The sequence below is a fragment of the Mustela erminea genome, chromosome 14 (assembly GCF_009829155.1).
Source record: "Mustela erminea isolate mMusErm1 chromosome 14, mMusErm1.Pri, whole genome shotgun sequence".
In the NCBI taxonomy this organism is placed as follows: Eukaryota; Metazoa; Chordata; class Mammalia; order Carnivora; family Mustelidae; genus Mustela; species Mustela erminea.
This window is the reverse complement of record NC_045627.1, coordinates 44,645,893-44,672,855: the sequence shown is the minus strand read 5'-3', so window position 1 is coordinate 44,672,855 and position 26,963 is coordinate 44,645,893. Positions and strand designations below refer to the sequence as shown.

Sequence of the window (26,963 nt, the reverse complement as noted above, 5' to 3'; positions counted from 1 at the left end):
GTCGTGAGGCCCCCTCTTCTTCCTCGGCTCCTGTCTGGTGCCTTTCAACACCAAACTGAAGGCTGATTGTTGCATGAAGACTTCTGCATGCCCTTCTTTCCAAAGTTTCTCTTGCTTCTCTGAGCTCAAAGCTCTTGTTTTGAAACTCACCCAAACATCTATCAGATTGTTGTCTGGGGAACTTGAGGGACAGACCCTCCCCTCCATGCACGCTTTTCCTTCTAACCACCCCTCCAGATAAACTGAATATTTCTCTTGCTTAAATTATTAATACCACAATTTCCTTTTGAATGATGGCTTATTCAGAGTTAGCAAAGCACCGTCTTCCTATTTGTATCCTCACTTGACCAAGTCAGCCAGTAGTTGAGAAAAATGGAGGCTTACAGAGAAGGCAGAGACTTGCCCAAGGCCCCATGGCCAGGTCTCTGCTCTCCAAATCTCATTTTTTCTCCATTGTCCCATTCTGGAAACCATGAGGTGGACAGAGTTACCAGAAAAGGAAGGAGGCAGGGACCTAAGTCTCACCCGGGAGTACCCTCTGACCTGTGTGTCTGGGGCCATGCTACACCAGGAGACTGCCAGATGGGGACCAGTGAGGGGGGAATGAGAATGTGGGTGGATTACGAGAAGGTAGCTTAGCCATTAGGTTTCCTGGCTGAGCTCGGGCAAGTCTCTTTCCTTCTCTGGAATATGGTGCCTCCTTCTCTCTGAAGAGAAGGCTTGGGGTAAGACCTCTGACATTAAATGCTAGGCTTCCTGATGTGTACATGAGGGGAACAGGGGAGGCACAGAGCTTGGGCCTGGGTGGGTCTTTTGAGCCTGGTACCCAGGCCCCTGATACCTATCTGGCCATCTGCCCCCAGTGCCTCCCATCCCATGGGACATGCTATTTCAGGGACTCTTCTGGGATGGGCAGAGGGACTGACCTCACAGCAACCAGCTGCTACTCAGGCAAACTACCCAGCAGTTGTTCACACTTACTGATAACTTACAGGGCATAAGTAAGTAAGTATATGTTGGGCAGGTGTGCTGTGGGCAAGAGGAGGAAGCAAAGTACAAGACCAGAGGAGCCATTCAGGTTTCAAAGGGGAGGAAAATTGGCCACCCTTCCAACCCTCCATCCAGCCCTCCACCTAGCAAACATTTGGGGATCATCTACTTTTGATGCAGCAGGCCTTGTGTAGGAACTATGGGGCAGGGGTGGGTGGGGGGAGGGGGTAAAAGGGGCAGAGGCCACCAGCATTGTTGCCAGGTATGACAAGAGCCCTCACAGCATCAAATCACTGAAGAGCAGGGAGCCCCCGAGAGCAGATGTCTCTCTAGGCAGGTGACAGACTCAGAGTTTCAGGCTGAGAACCATGACAGAAAGATTTTGAGTAGCTAGCCCTTCTCCATGAGGCTACTTCACTACTTCCCATTTAATGCCTTATACCTGGTGGGACCTGCCCAGCCTGTGAAGCAGTGTGAATGTGCGACCCACACTGGGGAAAAATGCCAGCACTACAACATAACAGGACTCTCTTCACCCAGAAGGAGAGTGGGGGCCAGAGACGGAGAGCTCGGGGCTGGGCCTGGGTGCCTCAGGGTCTCCTCTGTGCTCCCCAGCTGCCTGCTTGTGCAATTGGAAGATGCCCCCTCTCTGAACAGCAGTTTTCTCTAAAATGTCCAGGGAAAGTCTAAATTGGTGGTTTCAAGTCCTATTCCCCTTCCTCCCATCTTGGAACCTTAAACATAGTAGTAGAGTTCCAGAGATGACTCCAAATATTTCCAGGAGTTATTACATTTATTTCTAAAAAAAAAAAAAAAAAAAAAAGTGTACCTTCTGCTTAAACAAATAGACTAAACATGATTTAAAATGTAAAGGGATAGGTCTCTGATAAAGAAACATAGATTAAAACAAACCTGGGATATGCACTATCATCTGTATTAATAATCCTAGATTGTTTGATAGACAAAATCTTTGACATCATCGAATGATCTGAGACAAAATCATGGAAGGGGCTCCTGGTTGGTGACATGGTGGGAAAGGGGGACACATCCCTGAAGACCATTCACGTCCAAAAACCCACAGATGCTCTCTGCGTAGGTAGTGAGAGAAATCCTTGTGAAGGGGGTGGTGGAGAGTTGACTTTTATGGAATGTCTTCTGCTTACCAAACTCAAACTGGTCAGCTCATAAACATCCCCAGAGGAAGGATGGTGACCATCCTCATTTTACGGAGGAGAAAACAGGCTTGTTCGCTGAGGTTAGGCGCCATGCGGAGGTCACTGAGTTGGAGGGTTGCCAACTTGGAACTTGAACGCCCGATGGAATGGCTCCAGAGCCAGGGGGGTGCGGTGGGAGAGGTGACTACGTCCCCTCCAAACACCTCGCCTTCAGTTAGCTGCGATGGCTTAGCGCAGGCGCGGGATGACTGACTACCTCAGACTGAGAGGGTGAAGGCCCTGGGCTTGGGGTGTGTCAGGCGGAGGAGGGGACGGGGGCGGAGGTTCCCCCCAAGCATACTTGGAGTAGCTGGGTCGTTCTGGAAGGTGGGTGATAGTCGTCTTCCCGAGCTCCCCGTGTCCCATCTGGGGTCCTGGCGGCCCGCCGAAGCACCGGGTTGGGCTGGGGCCGGGGGTCTGCGCGGAGGAAAAGGCCGGCTCAGAGCAGAAATAGGAGAAGGGAGAGGGGGAGGGGGTGAGGCGAGGGAAGGAGGCGGGGAGTCCTTCCTGGGGCAGGAACCCGGGCCCCCCTCGGCGGAGCAGGCCCGCAAAGCGATTCCGCAGATGGAAGGAATTAAGTGGGAGGGGGAGGGTCCTACGGTGATAGCGAGAGGAGGGAGGGAGGGAGGCGTGTGTGTGTGCTCGCGTGTGTCTGGGAGGGGAGGAGGAGAGGCAGAGAAACACATCAGACTGGACGGAAATAGAACACACACACACACACACACACACACACACACACACACCCGCACGCACGCACTTAAGAGAGAACCACAGAAGAAGACGACGAGCCGGACAGAGACAGGGACCCAGGAGATGTTAATCTGAAAGACAGCTGAGAGAGAATGAAAAAAGAAGAAAAATCCGGCAAGAGAAACGAGTGAAAATGAAATAATTGCAGTGGATTTAGAAAGAACGAGAGACAGAAGAGCTCCAAGCAGAGAAAGAGCAGATTGATTAGGCCGGGGCTGTCCTGAGCTCCCGCAGGCTCCGGGTGTAGGGCGGGTGGGCGGGCTGGGGGTGGGGTAGGGCCTGGAAGGGGCCCGCCCATGGGCGGGCCAGCAGACTGCGGCAAGCACAGATGAGCCCTAATTCCTCGCTCTCCCCGCCCCACTACTCCATATTCAATGAGACGGCCAATGGCAGGTGAGGACAGTGTATAAGGGGCGTGGTCCATTTGGAGTCCGCCCCGGGAGCGGCTGCCGAAGGGGTCAGCACTGAGGCAGATAGCGGATCGCGGGGCGGGGCGGGGCGGGGCGGGGCGGGCGGCGCGGAGGGGGCGGGCCCAAAAGTTTCCTGCCCAACTTTCGCTGCCTCCTTCCTCCGCCCGCGCGCGCTGCGGCTGCAGTCGTGGGGAGGCGGCGGCGGCGGCGGCGGCTGCGGGCAGAGCGCAGGGCTCACGGCTCTGGGCGATCGCCGTCGGGGCTCGGGCGGTGGGCAGTGGGCGCAGGCTCCCCGGTGCCCGCCCCTCCGCTGCGGGGGAGGGGGGCGCAAGCGGGCGGCCGGGGAGGGGCCGGCACCGCCGCCGCAAAATGAGCCTGCTGTCGGCGATCGACACGAGCGCCGCTTCGGTGTACCAGCCCGCCCAGCTACTCAACTGGGTCTACCTGTCGCTGCAGGACACGCACCAGGCGAGCGCCTTCGATGCCTTTCGGCCCGAACCGCCCGCAGGCGCCGCGCCCCCAGAACTGGCCTTCGGAAAGGGCCGCCCGGAGCAGCTGGGCTCGCCCCTGCACTCCAGCTATCTCAACAGCTTCTTCCAGCTGCAGCGCGGAGAGGTGGGTGCCCCCGCGCGCCCCCGCCCTCCGTCGACCGCGCCGGGCCTTTTCCTATCCGCCTGACTCTTCCTGGCCTAGCCCGGCCCGGCTCGGTATTGCCCGGCCCTGCTTGGCTTGGCTTCGTTCAGCTCTGCCAAACTCGCCACCCGATGTCCCCGGGGCGTCGGGAGCGCGTCACCTCCCGGCTGAGCCCGGCTCCCAGCAGCTCAGGCGCGGGCGGGGCCCTCTTGCTCCCTCTCCCAGCTCGGAGCGCCCTGTTGAAGGGAACTGGGGGGAGCCCGGGCTGGGCGGGGGGCTCCGGATTCTCTCCAGACAGCCCGGGCGCGGCCAGGGCGGAGAGCCCCTTCCAAGTGTCCTTCCCACGCCCAGCCCCATCCCCCTCTTGGCCACCGCTCGCTGGGACCGGGAGTGCAGATTCTGCTCTGAGCTTCTCTGCAGGGGCCTAAAATCTTTTCTCCTCCGACCTCGGTGGTGGCTGACCCAAAGGGCACCCTGGAGAGCAGGGCTTTTCCTGCTGTTCTTACACAGGGACCCCCAGATACATCCTCCAGCTGCTTGCCCTCCCCCAGCCACATAGGAAGTGGTTTTTGAGGGCTTGACCCCACAGACTGTGCTGTCCCCCGCCCTCCCAGACTGGAAGGAAATGAAAGGGAAATCCTCTTGAGCTCTTGGGAGGGGGGCTAGCCTGGGGGAGAGGTTTCAGCTGCCCAGTGCCTTCTCCAGAAACCTGGGCTGGCTGCTTTGCAAAGTCTGCCTGTTGGGTGGATTTGGTTACAAAGTGGAAGGGGCAGCGTGTCTTCCCCGCCAGATAAATACAGAGATTGCCAGGACCTCCCAGCCCCTTTTCAGAGGACTTCTCCAGAGCTTTCCTAGATACCACTCCTCTCTCCTTTCAGCTGGACGACTCCTCCTCTTCCCCTCCCATCGACTCTGGTCTCTTTTGGGAATTGCAGATACCCTTCTGTGGCCTTCACTCATCTGTCTTCTGGCAGCTCTCCCTGCAAGTGTGCAGGGGGAAGGGGTGGAGGAGAGGACACGCTTGAGGGTTCGTTTTCCTTCTGGGCCTGAGCATGGCATTTGGTTTAGGAGACTCAGAGTCCTGAATGAGTCAGGGACAAGGGCCTGTGAAAGTGCGAGTGTGCTAGGATGAGAGGGGAAAGGCAGAGGGTTTCCCTTTCTGGTCCCATAATGTGTTCAACTCTGCCAGAGGAGGATGTGGACATAAAATGCTGACCTGAGGCTTAGAAGTGGGTCAGTACCGCGTGAGCTGAGAGAAGGACTGGTTGACCTGTGTTGGGTCCATTGGGCATAGCGCAGGGAGATGGGTCTGGAGAGCCACCCTTTGGGGCCAAGTGAAAGCATTTGTCTACCAAAGCTCTTTGTAAACTGTAAAGCACTCTCCCCACGGGAGGAGTTATTCTTGGCTGGGAATCCTCTCTCTTATAAGAGACTTGCTACCTCTTCAGGGAACTGGCTCCAATGACGGGCGACTGGAGTACAGGTTCTGGGTGTTTCCTCACTACCTGGGTCTTTTTAGTTGTTATCTTACCAAACATTTGTTGAGTTCTGTGTGTGCCCTTGGGGAAGCAGGGACAGATCAGTGAGGGCCCCAGAGGAGAAGACAGACAAGATTGTTAGTTACAACGTGAGTGGTAGGTAGTTTCGTGCAGGTGCTGTGGGAATCCCAAGGAGGACAGTGACCATGACGCATGTGACCATGAACTCTCTCACCCCTCACGGGTCGAGTGGGGCGGGGTGTCCCTAAACATCCTCTACGAGCCTCCCCCAGTTCCTACCCAATGGTTGCCTTCTTCCCTGAATGGGGGTCTCTGCTGAGAGGCTTGGAAGTTTGGAGCCATCCAAAATCTTCTGTAGGAGTAGGAAGTGGTGACTTCTGTTGGAAATGTCTAACATTTCCATGAGATCTCAGTTGGATCTCAGTGAAACCTGTCTCTGGTCACTTTGCTGCTGCTGACCCCAGCTTCCCTTGTGAGGAGGGCCAGTGTAAAAGAAGCTGATAAAGGTTATGCAGAGCAATGGTAGAAGAAAGTCTCTTATGACCTGACTTTGGGGGAACGCCCTGTCTCTGCCTTGGCCTCAGTTTACACATTTGTTGAATTTAGTCTCTGCTGCCCCTTAGGATGGGATTTGAGAGATACGTACGTAAGCAGACAGGCTGAGCTGGGGGAGGTAAGAGGGGCTTCTCCTACGCTGACAGACCAGTGGCTTCCTTGGAGGGACTGGAGGGCTGTGCTGGCTGACTTCCGGATGGCTTTCTGGGCTCTCGACTCACTCGCTCTCACCCCTCACCCACTTCGCCTCCTAAAGCCTCTTGGAGCCCCAGCTGTGCTCCTAGGCTTTCCTGCGTCCAGGGCTTAGCCAGTGACCTAATATGGCTCCGAAATAGCAACTGGCTGAGAAGGCATGAAAAAATACCCCCCACCTGAATGCCACCGAGGGGCTGGTTGGAGAAGCAAATCATGTGTGGGCCGGAGGGGACTCTGTGAAGGGACCCAGGGATTCAGGAGCATCGCCATTCTCTACAAGGCCTGGCAGGCCTGGTGGCAGTGCCTGCGGATGTGACTTGCATGCTGACCGCTGACCACGGCCTGTCTGCGCGGGTCCCGGTGCCAAGAGCCCACCCCCTCCCGCACCACCCCTAGGCTGCTCCCACCACAATAGCAAAACACCATGAATGCAGCTGGGATTTGGGCGGGGGGGTTGAGGACATGGGGGCACAGAAGCCCATTGTGCCCCTGGAACCTCAGCTCTGGAAGCTGAAGATAAGCCAAGGGTTCTGAGTGGAACACTGGCCCCAGGAGCAGAAAGATGGCAGAGTCTGTGTACGAGGGCAGGAGCGACACCAGGAGGTGTCTTGGACGCCCATGGGGGCTCTTCAGCTTCTCAGCTGGTGGTAAAGGTGCCAGGCCAAAGCAGGCACAGACATTTTGTGCAGTTTTTTAAAGGCCTCGGTCTAGAATATGGGCCCTGGGAGCTTCAGTTTCAACCCCCGATCTGTGGCAACAACTACATGTCTTTGAAGAGAGACTCCGGGGGCTCTTGGCTGAGCCCCTTTGCTCTCCTCTTAGGTACCAAGGAAGGGTGCTCTTAGAGGGAGTGGGGGCTTGGGTGGTGTGGGGGTCTTCCCTGCCAAGATTAGCTTGGAATTTAAGTTCACAGCAGTGTAGGAGCTGTGGGACTCCACCTCCAGAAAAGGAGACATACCCCTCATTGTGAGAATGAGAATTAGCTCTTGGGCCCCTCAGAGGGATGTCCAGAAGCCCTCCTGCGTTGTGCCTGTACTCCCTCAAGAGGAGCTATGGCTGTCCCACTCCAGGTCAGAGTCTGAGGGCGGCTGTTATCTTTCCCTCTTCCTCCAGGGATAGACAGGCGTGGCTTTACAGTGAAACCATGGTTTGTGGAGGCTGGGGGAAGGGCTTTGGGGTCAAACCTGTCTGGAAAGCAAAAGACTGTCCTTCCCTTGGAGACACACAATGCTCCCACCCCTGCCACCCCCAGCACTGTGAAGGCTCTGAGAAGTCCCGCAGCATAGAAACGTATTTCCCTCTCGTCAGCCCCACATTTCCATCAGTATTTGACCAGAGAATGTTTTTGGCATAAAATGTTTGACAGTGTTCTTCTGAACATCTCCAGGCCCAGGGATGGCTCCGTTAAGGCACATCTCTTCTAACCCTTAGGACATTTTTCCAGGAGCTGTTGACTCAAGCCCTCTCCCCAGCCCCACCCTGATCCTGGCGCTCTCAACCCCAGCACTGCAGACCCCCTCATCTTTGCGGCGCTAGCCTGTCCACCGAAGGCAGCAGGGGTATCCCGAGGCTTTATGCACAGGGTTTAAGCCCTTCTGCAGAGAGGGCTATTAGACCCTTCAAGGTGCCACTTAGGTGTCCTGCTTTCAAGGGCCCCTGCGTGTTGACAGTCCTGTGAAGGTTTTGTGTGTCACCTGTGCTGCCCACAGGTGCAGGTGAGCCCAGGCTGCCTGACCAGGGCGCAGGTGCAGACGAAGCCCCAGCCTGTGTGAGGATGGAGGTTTGCCTCAGTGGGGCTGAGAGTGGGCTTTCGGGGCTGGAGTTCGTTCCTAGCAACTTTCGTGGTCTGTGTGTGTTGGTGGGAAGGGGGCAGCGCCAGGTCCCAGGAGGGATGGGCCTTCCAGACCAGCAGAACCTGGGAGTCTGCCTGGCCCCTTTGGCCAGCCCTGGGAAGCTGAGCTCTGACTCAGACAAGGAGGGCCGTCACTCGAGGGCCTGTAGGCTGAGGTGGCCCTATCCTCCCTCCGTCAAAGTAAGTTGACTGGGCAGGCCTGGACTCAGAGGGGAGGCCACACCTTGTGGACCTTCTGAGTCAGGTGGGAGGGAAGAAAGCAGGCAGGGTTAGTAATCTGTAATGAGCCGTGGCAGTGAGCCACGCTCTGTCAGCGCCTAAAGGGGCTCCTTGCAGAGAAGGCAGCCCCAAGTCATGGTCCCTTACTCTTGGGCAGTGCTTTCTTCTTGGCATCTCTTTCTTCATCTCTTTCTAGAAGAGAAAGCAGGCCTGGCAAGGCACCTTCAGCGAGTCGGTGGCCGGGCTACATGCAGAATGCCTCCATATTCCAGCTAGAATTGGCTCTGTGGCTCACTGTGCTGGCTGTCGCCTGGATTATTCTCGGGGCCCCAGTGCAAGGCAGGCAATCCCCAGGAACATTCTTTCAAGCTCTGGGGCCTCTGATGTGTTGCCCTCCAATCTCAGACCTTTTGAGGAGTGGTAGGCACTGGTCCATTCATCACGGGTCCCGGCCGTCGCGCTGTGTCCCTACCTCAGTCGTACCCATGGCTCCAGCCCCTCCCCAGAGACCGGGCGTGGGGCTCCCTGGGATGGAAGTCTAGGGATGGCCTGGCTTGGGGGAGTCAGAGGATGGGCATGAGCACTTGCTGGCACTTTTCTCTCATGGCACAGTCGTTGTGCAGTGTCCCCATTGTCCAGGTGGGGAAACTAAGGCTCTTCAAGAAGAGGATGATACAATCAGGGCATCAGTGGCAGGACTCAGGCTCTAGCCGAGGTCTCAGGAGGCTTGGTCTGGGCTGTGTGACTGTGGGTGTGCTGGAGCATCATCTTTTATTCTGTCCTCTATACTGTAAAGCTTCGAGAAGGCACTAAGCTTTGAACTGACTGCTGCTTGCACCTCAAATGCTCTTGCCTGCCCTCAAGAACTGACAGATTCCAACTTCTATCTGGCACGAGAGGCCGCCCCTTCTCTGAGAGGCCTTCCCCAGCTGCCACGGGGAAGCTCACCTCCTTCCAGTGTCCGCAGGCTGTGGCAGAAGAGCGGGACGTGCTTCCGGTGAGGCATGTCGTAGCATTTGCTTCTGCCTACGAGCATCCGCTGTATGTGGGTCTGTCTACATTGTCAGCATGCGGAGAGTGGGAATCCTGTCTTTTTCCACCTGCTGTTGTTGGTCAGTGCCTGGGACTGACCAGTGTTCAGGTACCAAGTGGTTAGGTAGACGGGTGACTTGTGACAACATGAATGATCTCCTCAGCTTCTCTCTCTCTCTCTCTTTTTTAAAAAAGATTTTATTTATTTATTTGACAGAGAGATAGAGAGCGAGCATAAGCAGGGAGAGCAGCAGAGGCAGAGGGAGAAACAGGCTCCCCACTGAGCAGGGAGCCCGATGTGGGGCTCCATCCCAGGACCCCGGGATTGTGACATGAGCTGAAGGCAGCCAGTTAACCGACTGAGCCACCCAGGGGCTCCCTCCTCAGCTTCTTATCTCCTGTTTTATCTCACTGGCAAAATGTTTATGGGTTGCTTGATTGGAAAAGAGCTGACTTGGGAGATAGGAAAGCCCTGTCCCTAGAGGTGTTCCAGCAGAAACTTAGGTATGCTCATGGTTCTTGACTCTGGACCTCTTCGAGAAGCTGAATATCACCAGAGTTCTCCTCAGCACTCATGCACAGAGCAGAGGAATCCATGCACACACCGACACACACCTTTCCCGTTATTTCAACTTGCTCCTGGCACCCCACCGTGTCGACAACAGATCCAAACCGAGGCCACCTGCCGTAGGGGCTGCAGACCTCAGTGGTACCCTTGGCCTGGCTGAATATTGGGGTCCCTTTCAGCCCTTAGGTTATCAAATTCGTGCTTTCTGCTTTCATTCCACAACAGCATTCTAGAGCGAGAGGCAGCTGGTCCCCAGTGCTTATGCTCTAGCTGGGCGGAGGGCATACGGCTGGAAAATGTGGGCACCTGTCAGGTGAGCCGTGAGCTGGGCAGGACCTGGAGGGATGGAGTCTGGAGGGAGGCTCGCCCTGGGACTTCTCTGTGTGTCCTGCCACCACTGTGCTCCTCCCTCTCTGGGTCTTTTCCTCATTTCTCTCTCCCCATTCCCCCCCACCTCCAAAAGGCACACAGACTGCTTATTTAAGTTAGAATCTCTCATTGAGCTCCGGCTGTGTACGGGGAACTGTGTTTGAATGGGCCTCTAGAAGGCTGTGGGGCCCTTGGGCATTCTTGGGCGAGGGGTTGCTGCCTCTGGTGATGGCTAGCCCTGCTACCTTCCTGGCCCACAGCTCAGCTTCCTGGCCCGCAGGAACCAAGCTGCTCTCTGACCACACCTGAGAAATCTTTAGTCAAGGTGTGAGTTCACTTTCCCATCAGCCAATGGGTGGTCTCCTCTTCCCAAGGGCAGTACACATCCACCTGTTCCTGGGGATGGGGGAGGGGTGTGACTCTGGGGACTGGAGCCCCAGACAGACCCTAGGGGTAGAAGAAGTGCAGATCCCCTTGGAGAATGGGTGGAGCCATTTGTGAAATGAATGGTTTCTTGTGTTAAAGAGAAGGGTGTGGGTGCGTATGTGTGTGCACGTGTGTGTGCATGTGTCCGTGTGTCTGGAAGGGGGTGCGGGGTGACATTTTGGGATGAGAAAGCAGTTGTCCAGCTGATGAAAGAAGAGCTGGGAACTAGGATCGGAGAGTCCCCCCCAACCCCCCACATGCGCCCTTCAGAGCCATCTCTGGCCTCGGGTTTCAGGCAAGACTCAGCCTTTGCTCCGGTCAATTTCCTCAAACGCTCCCCTTCTCGTGGCCTTGCGCACTGCCGTGTCCCTCTCTGTGGGTGTTTCCACCTCTGCCAGCTGTCTCTCCTCTCTTCTCTGCACTGGTTTCCTCTCCCTAGAGCAGTTTTCTCTGCACTTGCCCTAACCTCTGTCTGTCTCCCTCCCTCTGGACCCTCTTCTGATCCTGGGAGGGCCAACAGTGTGTGGCAGTTTGAGTCAGCCCTGGAAGTCTTGGCCTGCACACTCCAGGTCCCTCTATAGAACCCCCAGCCCGAGGACCCAGACCCCTCATGCAGCACAGAGAAGGTGGTACCTCATCTTGCCAGGGCCGAGGGGCTTGGTGATATGAAGTCATAGGCCCAAGGGAGAGTGGTCCACCCCTGTGTTTTCCTTTGGCTCCCCTTACTGTAAGAGAAGCCAAGCCTGGAGTCCATGTGGGAGATGAAATGTAACAGGCTGGCTGATCTGGGTGTGAGTCTCTGCTTAGCCACATGCTGGCTGTTTTACCTTGGGCAAGTTACTCAGCCTTTCTGAGCCCCAGTTTCCAGCTCTGTAAAATGGAGCCAATAATGCCCATCCAAATAGTGTTCTTGCAAGTATTAAAAGACCAGGAAAGATGGGACGCCTGGGTGGCTCAGTTGGTTAAGCAGCTGCCTTCGGCTCAGGTCATGATCCCAGCGTCCTGGGATCGAGTCCCGCATCGGGCTCCTTGCTCAGCGGGGAGCCTGCTTCTCCCTCTGCCTCTGCCTGCCATTCTGTCTGCCTGTGCTTGCTCTCTCCCCTTCTCTCTCTCTGATAAATAAATAAAATCTTTAAAAAAAAAAAAAAAAAGACCAGGAAAGAGAAAGGATCCAGTGATGTCTAAGACACAAGCAGGATGAGAATAGGTTTCAGCATCTTCCCCTCTAACTTTCCCCAATAGCCACGCCAGAGCCTCCGAGATGTTCCAGGAATGGGCGGGAGTCCAATGCTCCGTCCCCCAGATATGGTGTGAGGATCCCACACTTCCTGCCAGCTGCTGGGAGTGGGGAGGAGGGAGAGGTGGTCTCTTCCTTCAGGCTGGTGATTTGGGCCCAGTGGCTTCCATCCACCACAGTAGTGGGGCTGCCCTCAACCAGTGCCCAGAGCGGCTTAATCTGGGGTGAGAGTGCCTTCCACTTCGTCTGTGGCAACTCAGAGACCCCCAACCTGAATCTTTGAGGTGTTAGGGCATTCACTGCCTCATCTGTTGGGTAGGGTTCTCAGACCCTTCTCTGCCTTTGATGATTTGTACCCGGGACAGTGGCAGGTATGAGGGATGGCAGAAACAGTCTGGGCTGTGGGGGTGATGGAATGTTGCAGAATTTTTGCCTTTTGATATGTCCAGCCCTGTGGGGAAATGAAGAGGCTTCAGAGCTCCTTCAGTCAAGGGCAGCAGAGTCACGGGGTGATCCCCACCCAGCCTAGCCCTGACAGACAAGGCTATGGCCATGAGGTCCAGGAGGCCCCTGGAGGACGCAGGGGCATCTGAGTCCTGAGTAAGAGGAAGGGATGGGTTCAAGGCCACACCACCAGAGGTATGACCAGATCGAGAGCCACGTCCTGGAGGAGGTTGGATGGACACAGGGCACCTTGGGGGGACAGCCAGTGTAGAACTAGAGGGGGAAGAGCAGGTGCCCCATGGGACACCAGGAGGAGAAGCACAGCCGTTAGGGAGTTCGGGGCTCCCTGATGAAGGGCCACTCCTGCTGGGCCTCACCCGCCAGCTATAGGCAGCAGGACTCGGAAAGGAGGTGCCCAGAGTGACCGAGTGCCCTCCGCATGTTGGGCTCTGGGGTGGTCTTTCAGTAGCTGGTGTCTGGACCCTAAGAAAGCGGGACTGCGAAGGTCATCCATGTTGCCTTCCTTCCCTGTTCCGGGTTCAGTTTACAAACGGGAAGCCCGAGGCCAGGCCTGCCTCCGCAGCCAGAGGGGCCGGAACACGGTGTGTCCTGGCCTCTGTGCTGACCCATCCCCGCAGGCCGGCCGGGGAAAGGTCTGAGAGCAGCTTGCCTTTCACCTCCATGGCCGGAGCTCCTTGGGGCTTGCGAGAGGAAACAGCTCGCTGCCCCACCCGCTCTCTTAGCCAGCTGGCAAGCAGGACTCCTGGCCCTCGGGCCTGGCTGTATGCCCTGGTCTGTGCCCTGGGCCTCAGTTTCTCCATCTGGAATGTGCAAGCAGTTGGGTCAGCTATTCTGCTCCTTCCTTTCCAGTTGAACGTGGTGTCGTCTTAAATTGAGGCTGGGGGAAGGGAGCTGGAGCCACCAGGAGGGACAGGCCAGAGCACCCGAGGGAGGGGGGCAGAAGCGGTGAATAGGAGAGCTCTGACCGCACTTCTCTTCCCGGAGCTGCTCGTAGGACCCTCGTGAGGTGGGGGGTGCGGGTGTCCAGCTGCTGGGGAGAGGACAGCCTGCTCGGAGGGCTCTGGCTGCCCAGGGATGCCCGAGGGGTCACCCGTGGGCAGGGCAGTGTGGCCACAAGGCAGGGGAGAGGCTGTTCAGGGTGTAATTAATGCACTTTTTGGCACCCACCAGACTTCCCCTTCCTCTTGACAGTTTGCTGCCAAAACAGTCCCGATTCCTGTGAACTTGCTTAAATCTTATCCAGAAAAAAAAAAAAAAAAAATGAAGAAGAAGAAAAAAGAAAAGAGAGAACGGGGGGAAAAAATGAAGAGGGCTGTTATTTGTGAAATTGCATTTCCCGGCCATGAGGGTGAGTCACACCATTTGGAGTTGGGAGTTTCTTTTCTGGATGAACTTTTCTCCAGGAGGCTGTGGTGGTGCTGCCCTCCCTCAGGCCTGTTTGGGTGAGGAGAAGCTTCCACTCAAGCTAAGGAGAGACCTGGGTGTTTGGAAAGGCCAGGTAGAGCCGGGCCCTCTGGACAGACTGCCCTGGGGAGCTTGAACGTGCAGATCTGGGCTGGGGGAAGTGGGAGCGGAGAGTTAGTGCATCAGGGGGAGACAGTTTCGGTTTAGAGTGGTGTAAAAGTACTGGAAGTGGGTGGTGGTGGTTGGTGGTCGCAAAGTCATGGGCATGTACTTAGTGCCACGGAACCGTACGCTAAAAAACAGAACTAAAATGGTCGATTCTCTGTAATGAATTTCTTACCACAGTAAAGCTGTAGGCTCCAGGCTCTCGGTGCCAGGTGACTACTTTGGTAGGTAGGTAGGTCTGAGGTGGGGCCAAGAAAACTGTATTGGTTCAGTTTCTCAAGGTGCTCAGTACAAAGTTGGACACACTGCCTCATCTGTAAAATGGGACCACAGGTTGTGGTGAGTGTCGGCTGTCTTAATAAGTGTACAGCTTCCAGCCCCTGGGACACTGTAATTGCTCAGTAGTTGGGACTGGGATCAAATCCTGTGGACACTGGACCCCTCTCCACAGCTCTTGTCCAGAACCGTTGGTTTTCCAGAACCATCTCGCACACCTGCGGGTATGGGAGACCCTCTGCCTCTCAGGATGGACCATTCTCTCGGCTCATCTGAGAGCTGGATAATCACCCTCACAGTGAAGGCAAGGTGTGGTATTTTGCACTGGTCCTGGGTTTCACGATAGCCCTGGGCAGTGGTAGAGCAGAGATGGTCCTCAGGAGCCTTTGAGTCCCATGCCCAGACATCATAGGCTGGCTGACTGGGTGTTCAGCCTGGATGCTTTTTAGACGTGGTCACTGCATCTTTTTTCCTAGGCTCCAGTCTAAACCTATAGGAGCAGGAACCACGGCCCAGAGAGGGAAAGGACTGGCCCCAGGCCACAGAGCAGGGTGTCCAGGGAGCCAAGAAGAGTGGTGGTCTGCAGATGGTGAGGACTGTATCCTCTAGGAGGGAATGCCAGGCTCCCAGAGATGGAACAAGTGGGGAGGCTGAGGTATACATGTGTGAGGGGTGGCATCTGTCCTGGTTTGGGGAGGGGTGCCTGACCTCCAGGGGCCTGCTCTCCGCTCCCTTCCCTCCCTGCCCACACGGAAGGAGGGACTGTGCCCACTCTGAGCCTCCATCTGCCCTGTCTTCATAAGGGAGCCTGAGGCTACCTCTTCTCAGGGGCCGTCTTCCTCTAGCGGCCTGGAGACTTCCAGGAACAAGGCTGTCTTCCCATTAGACCCAAGGCTCCCCAAGGTCTGTGGTTCCCTCCTGGAATCCTTAAGCACCTTAAGCGGGGACCAGAGGATGCCCAGGCCCCATGCCCAGGTTTGTCGTTGACCCTCCTGGAGGAGCTGCCTCTTTACAGCCTTGGCCTTGCCCCAGGGAAAGGGGACCATGGCTGTTCCCTGCCAACCTCACCACAGGCCCCACCTTTGCTAAATTCCAGTGTGCCTGGCTGCCCAGAGCCCGTGACTCCTATAAATAGAGGCTGTATACACCAGGAGGGGGCCTGGGCCGCGTCTGCTTTGAAGCCAGGCAAGACATCTGGTTCCTGTCAGCTGGAGGTGGGAGAGGTGGGCCACTTCCTCCTGGGCTCACAGAGGGCAGGCCTGGGCCAGCCTCGGGGCTCCCCGGACACAGTCTGCACAGGCCTCATGCCACAGGAGACCAGGCAGAGTGTGGAACCTCAGTCTTCTCTTCTGTACAATGGAAACAATCCTGTACGCTGATGCCCCTCTTTCTTGTAAGATGGGGAAACTGAGTCAGCTGAGCGATAAGTGACTTGTTTAAAACACTCGTAAATGGCAAAGCCCCAGATCCAATAGTTTGCTTTCTGCTATGCCTGCTTACCTCCTGGGAATGTGTAAAGAACTAATGAGAACCGTCCTCCTCCTCCTCACTTCTTACTGAGTGGTTCCTCAGTGCCAGGTGGGAGATGCAGTGACCTCACTTGAGCCTCCTAGAAACCCTAGGAGGTGGCTCTCATTACTTCTGTTTTCCAGACAGGGCCCCGGGGGCCCAGAGCCGCTCACTGGCTTGCCTGTGGATGCACAGCAGGAGTTGGGATATGAACTGGGGCTCTAGGGGGCCAGAGCTCCCGGGCAGCTAGAGAGTGTGCATTCACAAGTGTGCGTGCATGTGCCCGTGGACATGTGCTCGTGAGGCCATAGCTGCAAACAAGCGTGCCCAGGCCCGGGGAGCCCTCACATCTCTGTCCCTCCTCCCAGGCACTGAGCAGCAGCGTGTACAAGAGCGCCTCGCCCTACGGCTCCCTCAACAACATCGCCGATGGCCTCAGCTCCCTCACTGAGCACTTCTCAGACCTGACCCTCACCTCTGAGACCCGCAAGCCCAGCAAGCGGCCCCCACCCAACTACCTGTGCCACCTGTGCTTCAACAAAGGACACTATATCAAGGACTGCCCCCAGGTAAGGCGCCCCGCTTCTCTGGGTAGAACAGGCTGAGCGGCCCCCCCCTCCCCCACCTTCCCACCCCCACGGCCCCTTTCACCAACAAGTGGCCCTGTGCCCTCTGGTCTCCACCTTCTCCTCCCCTCTGGTATTTCTGAGGCACTGGCTGGCGTGGATGGGACAGAGCCCCAGCCTGGGCCTGCCCTGGCTAGTGAGCAATCTGGGTGAGGGCCCCCAAATGAGGTTCCGGGCCTTCCCGTCTCCGCCAGTCTTCCTGCCAGGGTGGGTCCTGTTACAGTGGGGCAGGACGGGGGCCAGCAGCCTCCTCGCAGCTCTCCCGAGAGAGACCCCATCTCCTCACACTCACAGGGAAAGAATGCAGGCTCTGGGCCAGGAATCCAGATGTGCACCCCCTCCCCCAGACCCCACCTCTCCCTCCTCCGCAGCAGTGTTTCCTCAGTCTCCTGCCTGTAACGGGGGAGGGGAGAGGGCCTTGCCCCTGACTTTGTGCCCCCCACAGGGTAGGTCTGGGTGAAGGCCTCCGGCACTGCAGGCTGGGCCTCTCTCTCAGCGTGGGAAGGGGGCCAGGCGATGGAGAATGTGGGGAGCAGCCCCATCTCCCACCCAGTGCTTCGCTGTGATGGGCTGGGGCTCCTGGGGGCAGGTCCCACTTGCAGAATGACTCCTGACTCTGGCCAGCTGGGCTCTGGCAGCCTGGGGAGAGAGGGGAAAGTCATTTCCAATACAGTACGAGATGGATCTGTGATTCTTTTCCCTATTACTTTTCAAAATTTCTAATGTTTTTGTAATGTGTATTTTTTGCTTCCATTTTACATATGTAATGGAAATGGGATCCTGGAAACTCAGAAAATCCATGTAGTCTTACCCACCAGATGGTGGGAGCCCAGGGTGTGGCTGGGTGGGGCTGGGTGCCTCCAGACACTTGGAGGCCAAGATGTGCTTGCTGCTTGTGGCTCTTTTCAGCAATAGCTGTGCCGTGCTTTAGGTCCTCACTGTGTGAAGTATGGCCAGGATAGCTGCCTGGGAGCTTGTCAGAAATGCAGTCTTAGGCCCAGCCTGTAATTGCATTTTAGTAGAAGTCCCACATATACCTGTGTATACCGGTGATCTCAGCCTCCCCCAACCCTTGGTTAAGGGAAGCCCACCCCTGACCCTGAGTGTGGGAGCTGGCCCACTGATGGCTGTTCTCCAGACCCCACACTCCAGTGGGCGCTGTCCGCCCTCAGTATACGCAGGAAGCCAGAGGCCCTTGGGATGAGGAGGTCCCAGCACAGGGTAAGACCTCCTACCCACCCCCCCAGGGGTTCTCCAGATGGGATGAGGAGCAAGCAGGCGACTCAGGATCCCGTTCGTCCTCAAGGATGTGCCCCTGGCCCACCCTGGCAGCAGCCCCTTGCACCTTCCCCAGTTGAGCCTCTCCCGAGGGGACTTTCAGTCACTTACCATACCTTGGAAACTTCCCTCATTGTCTTCTGCCTGCAGCCTGGGCTCACAATTAGCCGACGTGTCAAGTCTCTCATTAGCCTCCCGTTAAGTGATGCTTTGAGTGAGTCAAGCACTCACATGGGATCATTGAGCCAGTCTGTGGAGGTGCTGGAATTTCAACCCCGGCCAGCAGGTGACATTCAGACACCAAAAGGGGTGGTGTCTCCCACCTCCGAGGAGGTTGGCTGTGCTGAGCTGGAGGTCTGGGAAAGCTTCCAGGAGAAGGAGAACTTGAGGGGGCTTGGCTGGTTGTTGGAAGAAGGGTGAGCAGTATCCAAAGGCAAGGGATGTTGAGGCAGCAGTGGAGGGACAGTGAAGGCGTCCGGGTGAGTGTGTGTGCATGCCCAGCCCTCTCTTTAGAGGGGCCAGGGCTCTCCTAAAAGTGGGGACAGAGGGTCCCTGACCTCAGTGCCTCTTGACTTCTAGCACCGTGCAAACCCTGGTTCTTCCTTTATATTCTTTTATATGGATACATAGAGAGTGCACTCGTGCAGGGCTCTTACCTCTTCTGCAGAAGAAATACTGGCCCATTTTACAGGTGAAGAAACAGAGTCTCAGAGACCTGAAGTGCTGGGTAGAGGGCAGAGTGTTTATGAGAGCCCGAGGCTTGGGACCTCAGTGCTCTTTGCTTTCTTGAGCATCTATACCAATCCAGGCTGAGACGCCTATGACCTCTGGGGCCTCAGTTTCCCTCTCGAGCTGGTAGAGGGCCTCTTCAAGCTCTACCTCAAACCTGATTCTATCGGAGACTCCTGCAGGCCCAAGGACCTCCTGTACTAGTCATGAGAGTTTCATCATCTGTGAAACAAAGCTAATGAGAGTACCAACACAGAGTAACGTTGTGAGGATCCAAGGAAGTAATGCATGGAAAGTACTTAACACAGTGTCTGGCATACAGTAAGCACTTAATAAATGTTGGCTAGCATTTTATTTTTTCCTCCTTTGGGTAACGATGGGGAGTGTGCCTATGTGGCAAGGTACTAGAGATTTGGGCAGGCTGGAATTTATTAGATGTTCTCCGCCCTCACCTGACCACAAACTCCAGGGGCAGGTGCTGGGCTGGATTCATCTCTGTATTCCCCTGCTGGACCAAGATACCACACACAGCAGGCGCTCAGTGTAAGCCTTCTGGAATGAAGGAATGGGCAGACAAGGCTTTTATAAGCCTGGAAACCTCTGTTTCAAAGGAAATATTATGAGCTCAGTGTATAGAATATTTAAAAGTGGAGTGGGAGTGCTTGTTTTGGTAACACCTTTAGTGAGACAGAATCCACATACCATATAATTGACCCATTTAAAGGGTAGAAGTCAGTGACTTTTAGTATATGCAGAGCTGCTCAACCATTACCACGACCTATTATAGAATAGTTTTTAAAAAGATTTTATTTATTGAAGTAGTCTCTACACCCCATGTGGGGCTTGAACTCATGACCCGGAGATCAAGAGTTACATGCTCTACTGACTGAGCCAGCCAAGTGCCCCAATTGTAGAACACTTTTATCACCTCAAAGAGAAACCTCATATGCTTTAGCTGTCACTACCCCCTGGCTCCTCAACTCCTAGTAACCCGTAATCTACTTTCTATCTCTATATATCTGCCTGTTCTGGACATCTCATATAGATAGAATTATATAATATGTGGTCTTTTGTCACTGTTTTTTTTTCACTTAGTATATTGCTCTCAAGGTTCATGCACATAGTAGCATTTATCAGTTCCATGATTTGGGAAGTGTTCTGTCCTGTACTATTTTCTATAAGAATTTGTGAAGAATTAATATTAATTCTTCTTTAGGGGCACTTGGGTGGCTCAGTCTCTTGAGAGTCTGCCTTTGGCTCAGGTCATGATCCCAGGGTCCTGGGGTCAAGTCCCACATAGGGCTTCCTGCTCACTGGGGGAGCTTGCTTCTCCCTCTGCCTCCCTCACGCGCTCGCTCGCTCTCTCTCAAATAAATAAATAAAACCTTTACAAAATTTCTTCTTTAAATGTTTAGTAGAATTCACCCATGAAGCCATGTGAATTTGGGCTTTCTTTTGTGGGTAGATTCAGATTTTCTATTTCTTCTAGAGTTAGTTTCTGTAGTTTGTGTGTTTTGTAGAATTTGTTTCATCTAAGTTATCAAATTTAGTGGCATAGAGTTGTTTGTAATAGTCTCTTACGATCATTTTCATTTCTGTAAGGTCAGTTATAATGTCCCCCTTTTTTCTTTCTGATTCTTATAACTTGAGTCTTCTCTCTTTTTTCCCTTGGTCTCTCTAGCTAAAGGTTTGTCCATTTTGTTGAACTTTTCAAAGGAATAACTTTTGGTTTAGTTGACTTCCTGTACTGTTTTTCTGTTCTCTGTTACATTAATTTCCACTCGAATCTTTTTAAAAATTATGGTAAAATATATGGAACATAAGACTTACCATCTTAATTATTCTTACATGTATAATTCAGTGGTATTAAGAACAGTTGACCTTTCAACCACATCGGTCTGAATGTATACATGGATTTTTTTTTTTCGGTGAATACAATACAGTACAATAACTACTTTCTCCATGATTTTCTTAATAGCATTCTCCTTTCTCTGGCAAGCTTTATTTATATAGTCTAGAATACATGTAACATGCAAAATATGGGTTACTTGACTATTTAAGTTATCGGTAAGGCTGTTAGTAGTTAAGTTTTGTGGGAGTCGAGAGTTACATACTGATTTTTTTTTTAAACAGCACTTTCTTCTTCTTCTTCTTCTTCTTCTTCTTCTTCTTTTTTTTTTAAAGATTTTATTTATTTATTTGACAGAGAGAGATCACAAGTAGGCAGAGAGGCAGGCAGAGAAGAGGCAGGCTCCCCGCGGAGCAGAGAGCCCAAAGTGGGACTTGATCCCAGGACCCGAGATCACGACCTGAGCTGAAGGCAGAGACTTAACCCACTGAGCCACCCAGGCACACTACACACAGATTTTTGACTGCTCCAGGGCTTGGCACCTCAGCCTCCACCTGGTTCAAGGGTCAACTGTACATTCAGAGTGTTGGACAGCCATCACTATCCACCACCAACCATCACCATCCATCCACCTGTGGAACTCTCTTTTTTTGTGTGAAACTCTGTACCCATTAAGCAACAACCCCCTTACCTCTCCCAGCCCCTGGCAATTACCATTCTACTTTCTGTTGCTATGAATTTCATTACTCTTAAGGACCCCGTAGAAGTGGAATTACATAGTATTTGTCATTTTATGATTGGCTTATTTCACTTAGCCTAATGTCCTCAAGGTTCGTTCATGTTGTAACAAGTTTCAAAAGTTCCTTTCTTTTTTAAGACCAAATAATATTCCTCTGTGTGTGTGTGTGTGTGTGTGTGTGTATGTAGACCACATTTTGTTAATCTAATTACCCGTCAATGGACAACTGGATTGCTTCCACCTTTTGGCTATTGTGAACACCACTGCTATGAACATGGGTGTGCAGATAGCTCTTTGAGTCTCTGCTTTCAATTCTTCATTCTAATCTTTATCGTTTCCTTCCCTCAGCTTGTTTTAGGTTTAGTTTGCTCTTCTTCATCCAATTTCTCGAGATGGAAAGTTAGGTTAATGGTTCTACATCTTTCTTCTATTTTTAATATAGATATTCACAGGTATACATTTTCCTCTGAATTGCATCTTATAATTGTGTGTGTTGTCGCTTCCCATTCATTCATCACAGAGTATTTTCTGATTTACCTTATGGCTTCTTCTGTGACCCATTGGTTATTTAGAAGTGTGTTGTTTCATATCCACATATTTGTGAGTTTCCCAAATGTGTTTTAAAAATGATTTCTCCTTTCATTCCACTTTGTATTATTTTAGCACTTCTAAGTTTGTTGTGGTTTGTTTCATAGCATTTGGGCTGTCCTTGAGGATGGTTCATGGGCACTTGAGAAGAATGAATTCTGCTGTGGTTGAAGGTTCTGTAGGTGTCTGTTTGTTCACAGTATTGTTGGTATCTTCTGTCCCCTTGTTGATGTTCTGTCTCATTCTTCTAATCATTGTTATAAGTGTAGGAGTGTTGAAATATCTATTATTGTTCAATTAACTATTTTTTCTTCGATTCTGTCAATTTTTGCTACATGTATTTTGATACTCCATTGTGAGCTACATCGATGTTGTAACTGTTTTATTTTCTAATGAATTGGTCCTTTTATTGTTCTAAGGTGTCCCCATTTACCTCTAGTAACATTTTCGTTTGTTTGTTTTAAAATCTAATTAGTCTGATACTAATATAGCTGGCTTCCTTATGGTTACTATGTACACGATAGGTCTTTGTTCACTTTACTTTTAGTCTATTCATATTTTTAGGTCTAAATTGTGTATCCTGTAGGAAGCATGCAGTTGGATCTTAGTTCACTTTCTATTCACATTAACAAGTCCTGCCTTTTGTTTGGATTGTTTGATCCATTCATATTATTGCTAATGCTTTTATTAATGCTCATTTGATATATGCAATTATTGATACAGTTGAATTTAATTCTGCTGTTTCACTTTTTGTTTTCTGAATTACTCATGTCTTTTTTTGTTCCTCTGTTCCTCCTGTACTGCTTTCTTTTGCATTAAGTGATACTTTTCTAATGTGACATTTTGATTTCTTTAATGATTTTTTTCTACTTTTTAAAAGCTATTTCCTTAGTAGCTGCCCTGGGGCTTATTTTACATATCTTAACATGTAAAATCTGCTTCAGATTTATACTGACTTAATTCCAATGAGATCTAGAAATGCGATTCCTTTATGGCTCTGTTCTGTTTTCCTGATTTTGGGAGCATTGTCGTTATACGTATTATATCTTTGTATGTTGCAAATTCAACAATACTTATAATCATTACTTTGTGTAATTTTATGTGTCTCAGAGAAGCTGGAAGAAGAAAAGAGAGCAATTATATGCCCATAACTTTTGACATCTTAGCCCTTTTATTTCCAGCTTGTTGCTCTCTTCATTTGTTCCTGTGGACTCCAGTGACCACCTGGCATCATTTCCTTAACCCAAGACAGGTTTGCTTCTACCTCCCTCTTCTGTGCTGTTATTGGCAAATATCTTACATTTCCAAATGTTATAGGACCAGATAGTACAGTTACATATGTACTGTTTCATGCACTTGCTTTTTAAACCAGCTAAAAGAAGAAAGGAAAAGAAGAATTCATTTGTGCTATCTTTTATAATTACATAACCACCTTCTCAGAGCTCCTTATTTTCTTCATGTGTATTTGCATTATGTCTGGGGTCACTTGCTTTCAGCCTGAAGAACTTCCTTTAGCATTTCTTGAAAGGTTGGTGTGCCAGCAATGAAATCCTGTGTTTTTGTTTATCTGGGAATGTCTTTATTTCATTTTCATTTCTTAAAGACAGCTTTGCAGGGTATAGAATTCTTGGCTAATGCCCCCCCCCGACTTTGAGCACATTGAATTTTACCCCTTGCCCTCTGGCTACCATCATATTTGATGAGAAGTCAGTTATTAATATTGTTGCAATTCCATTGTGAAGGATGTGTCCTTTTTCTCTTGCTGCTTGCAGCAGCATTTTCTCCTTGTTTTACTTTCTGCAGTTAATACGATGTGTCTATTTGTGGATCTCATTGTGTTTATCCTAATTGGACTTTGTTGAGATGCTTGGATGTGTTAATTAAGATTTTTTATTGGATTTGGGAAGTTTTCAACCATTATTTCTTCAAATATTTTTTCTGCTCCTTTCTCTCCTCTCCTTTTGTGGAATGATTTTTCAGTGGTCTAAGTGCTTTTAAAATCTTAAATCTAACTGGGGGTAGAATGGAACCCTAGGCATTCACTGCCAACAGCCTGAACAGTGGCACCCAGGAGGCAGGAGACACTCTGCAGCCCCCAGTGCAGTCAGGAAGGCCGAGGAAGGTTGGGGCTGCCGGCTTTGGCAGCAGCAAGAATGCCCGCTGGGTGTGAGAGAGGCGTGGTTGCTCTCTGCAGGGCTCACCTCCAGGCTTACCTGTGCATCTCACATTGGCTTCTGTGCCCCAGTGTGGCAGGCTGTGAAGACCCAAGTGGCAGTGTTCCATTCTGAGCCAGGTGCACTTGAGCCTGCATGGGTATGGGGGTTTGTTGTGGGGGCTTGGCATGGTGCCACCTCTGTGCCCGGGAAGCACAATCTGTCCAGGACAGAGCTGGGCCTAGAACGTACTACAGAGTGTACAGGAGCCCTGTACTCTGTTAAATGATTCTTTTTCAAACTTAAGGGTGGAGAGAAATGTCCAGAGTTCAGTCATTGGACTGATGGGGTTTCTCATAGGTCCTGAGAGCAGTAAGAGGGGGATTGGGCACTACAGGAAGACTGGGAGCCCCCTGAAGCAGAGGCAGAAGGTGGTGGAAACCAATTACAAATGATGCAGAGGGCAGCCCCTCTTTGTGGGGTGAGGTGGTGCCTGGGCCAAAGTCCATCTCCAGCCAATGTCAGCACTGGCCCTAGAAGGTCCAGGAGTCAAGAATGTCTACCATTCAGTTCTTGAAAACCCCGTATCTGCAGCTGTTGAGTTCCAGGGTAATAATAATATTAATAACAGTGATACTAGTCTGTACACACTGAATTGACCTCTGAGCTAGGTATGAAATATGCATTAACTCATTTAATTTTCTCAAAAACTCTATCAGATCAATTTCCAGATGATAAAACTGAGGCCTAGAGAAGTTAAGTGACTTGCCTAAGGTCACGTAGTTAGAAAACAGCAAAGATAGAATTGGAATGTAGGCCTTCCTCATTCCAGAGCCTATGCTTTTTATTTTTTATTTATTTTTTTAAGAGAGAGATGGGCTGAGGAGGGGCAGAAGAAGAGGGAGAGAGAATCTCAAGCAGATTCCCACTGAGCATGGAGCCCGACTTGGGGCTCAATCTCATGACCCTGAGACCAAGACCTGAGCCTAAATCAGATGTTCCACTGACTGAGCCACGCAAGCATCCCCAGAGCCCATATTTTAAAAATTAGGTTCTGTGATCTGCCTTCACATCCAGACCTGGATCTCCCCTGTCATTCTCAGGAAGTCAGTGTTCTTTATTTTTTTACTTTATTTTAAATTTTTTTAGATATTTAAATTCAAGTTAGTTCACATACAGTGTATTAATCGTTTTCAGAATGTCAGGGTTCTTTCTTTCTTTCTTTACTTTTAGTCAGGGTTCTTTATAAAGATGGGTTCCTGGAAATGAGGAGGGATGAGGATGATGTGGGTAGGGGCCATAGCAGACCCGGCCTGGCCAAGCTGTTGTGTCTGGAAGATTGGAGCCCTGGTCCAGCCCCAGGGTGTCTGTGCCTCCTCGTGCAGTCAGGAAGGCCGGGGTGGGCTGGGGCAGCGAGAATGCCAACTGGCCGTGAGAGAGACACGGTTGCTCTCTGCAGGGCTCACCTGCAGGCTCACCTGTGCATCTCACGTTGGCTTCTGCGCCCCAACGTGACAGGCTGTGAAGACCTGAGTGGCAGCGTTCTGTTCTGAGCCAGCTGCACTTGAGCCTGCGTGGGTATGGGGTTTCGTGGTGGGTGCCATCTCTGTGCCCAGGATGTACAGTCTGTCCAGGACAGAGCTGGGCCCAGGACACGCTAGGCTCCCAGCCCTCTCGGAGCTCCTCTTGTGTGCCAGGCCAATGCTCTGTAAGGCCCCAACCCTGTTCTCAGTGGGGTAGACAGAAACACTGCGGGCTGTTCAGGGTGGCCAGGCTCTGGTTGAGGTTCGTAGCAAAGGACTGCCTTGGCCTGGGGCTTCATGTGAAGCCTCCAAGAGGAGGAGTCTAGAACTGGGGTGGGAAAGGCTTCCAAGCTAGCGTGTAAATAATGAGGGTATGCTTTCCGGGAAGCGCGAGCCCTTGGCCGTGGCTGGTGTGTGGGATGCCTGAGGGGAGGAGGGGAGGTATGGCCCCAGCAGGTGGTGAAGGGCCCGTGTGCCAAGCTGCACAAACTTGGCCTTTATCTGGAGGGCAGGGGGAAGCCATCCAAGGATTTAGGTGACATGCTCTGATTGGCATTTTGAAAGCTCACACTGGTGGCAGGTCGGAGGCCAGGCCGGAGGAGGCAAGACTGCAAACAAAACCGGTCCAGTAATGCGGACGGGTGATAAGACCAGACATTGGGCAAGGGAGGGTGAGCAGAGGTTGGAGGTGAGGGGACAAATTCTAGGCACTGTTAGAAGGTACCGTTTCTGGGGCATGGCGACCCCTCTGGGCCGCCTTTCCTCATCGCAAAATGTATCTGCGATTTGGGGTCCGTGCCCTGATGGTCCACTCAGTGTGTCTGTAAGGAGGAAGCTGGGGTGTGGATGAGGGCAGGACATCCAGGACGGGCGTCCTTGCCCTAAGGCCCCTGTTCACCCTTCATGGCGGCTAGGCCCAGCCACACTCAGGCGCTGAGCTGGGAGCAGACATTCTCCAAGCTCTCAGGCTCTGTCACTCCCTGGACGTTCTCGGTGGTGGTGGGGAGGGGGCTGCTTATATCCTTGAGGGAGGTCTGAGGGGTGTCATCACCTGTGCCTCCTGTGTCCAGTGAAGGACCGGGCACTGTGATGGGTCCGGGGAGGGCCTGAGCCCAGGGGAGCTGCCGTTCCTGAGTCAGCATGCCCAGGGCTGCTAATGAAATCCAGATGTCAGACAGAAAACAATCATCGCCCCCACCCATCTGGCAGCTCGGGTTACTTGGAGATTGCAAAAGAAGAAGAAAAATAGAGCAGGGAGAGAAGGATCCTAGAACAGCTGAAACCTTAGAGGCGGCATGTAAATAGTTTCAGGGTCTTGCTCGGATGAGGGATGGGAGGCAAGGGAAGAGCAAAGGCTGGCCCAGGCCCCCTTCTTCCCCACCCCAATCTCTATAGCCCCTGGACCTTAGCCCTTGGATCACTCCCCAGTCCAGAGCAGGCTGGGGTCTCTGTGGGGCTCTGTGACCACTAGGCCTTGTCCAACCCTTTCCTGGGGGTTCCAGCCCCCCATTCCTGCCATGACCTCACTGCAGGCCTGGGTTTCCTCTGGGGCCACAGGGGCTGGAACTGGGAGAGGATGGGCAGAGAGGGACTGAGGGCATGCAGAATTTTCCCTGCAGAACCCTGGGCTCAGGATTAGTTAAGAGCCATCGGTGTGCTGGTGGGGAAACTGAGGTTTGCTCACAGTCCCAGGCCAGGACTCCATGTTAA

General features: G+C 52.6%; 1 protein-coding gene across 4 annotated transcripts in view; it reads left to right on the top strand.

Moving 5' to 3' along the window:
* The first annotated feature begins 3,509 nt into the window (after window positions 1-3,509).
* Window positions 3,510-26,963, top strand: part of ZCCHC24 (zinc finger CCHC-type containing 24) — a 60,643-nt gene continuing 37,189 nt past the window's right edge. For 2 of the 4 annotated variants that reach the window (XM_032312243.1, XM_032312242.1), the window contains exons 1-2: window positions 3,560-3,979; window positions 16,137-16,337. In XM_032312243.1, the coding sequence (XP_032168134.1) occupies window positions 3,734-3,979; window positions 16,137-16,337 (447 nt within the window). In that variant the 5' untranslated portion in view covers window positions 3,560-3,733. Of the gene's footprint in view, window positions 3,980-16,136; window positions 16,338-26,963 lie in introns of all 4 variants that reach the window. The other 2 variants (XM_032312244.1, XM_032312245.1) reach the window with 2 other exon arrangements.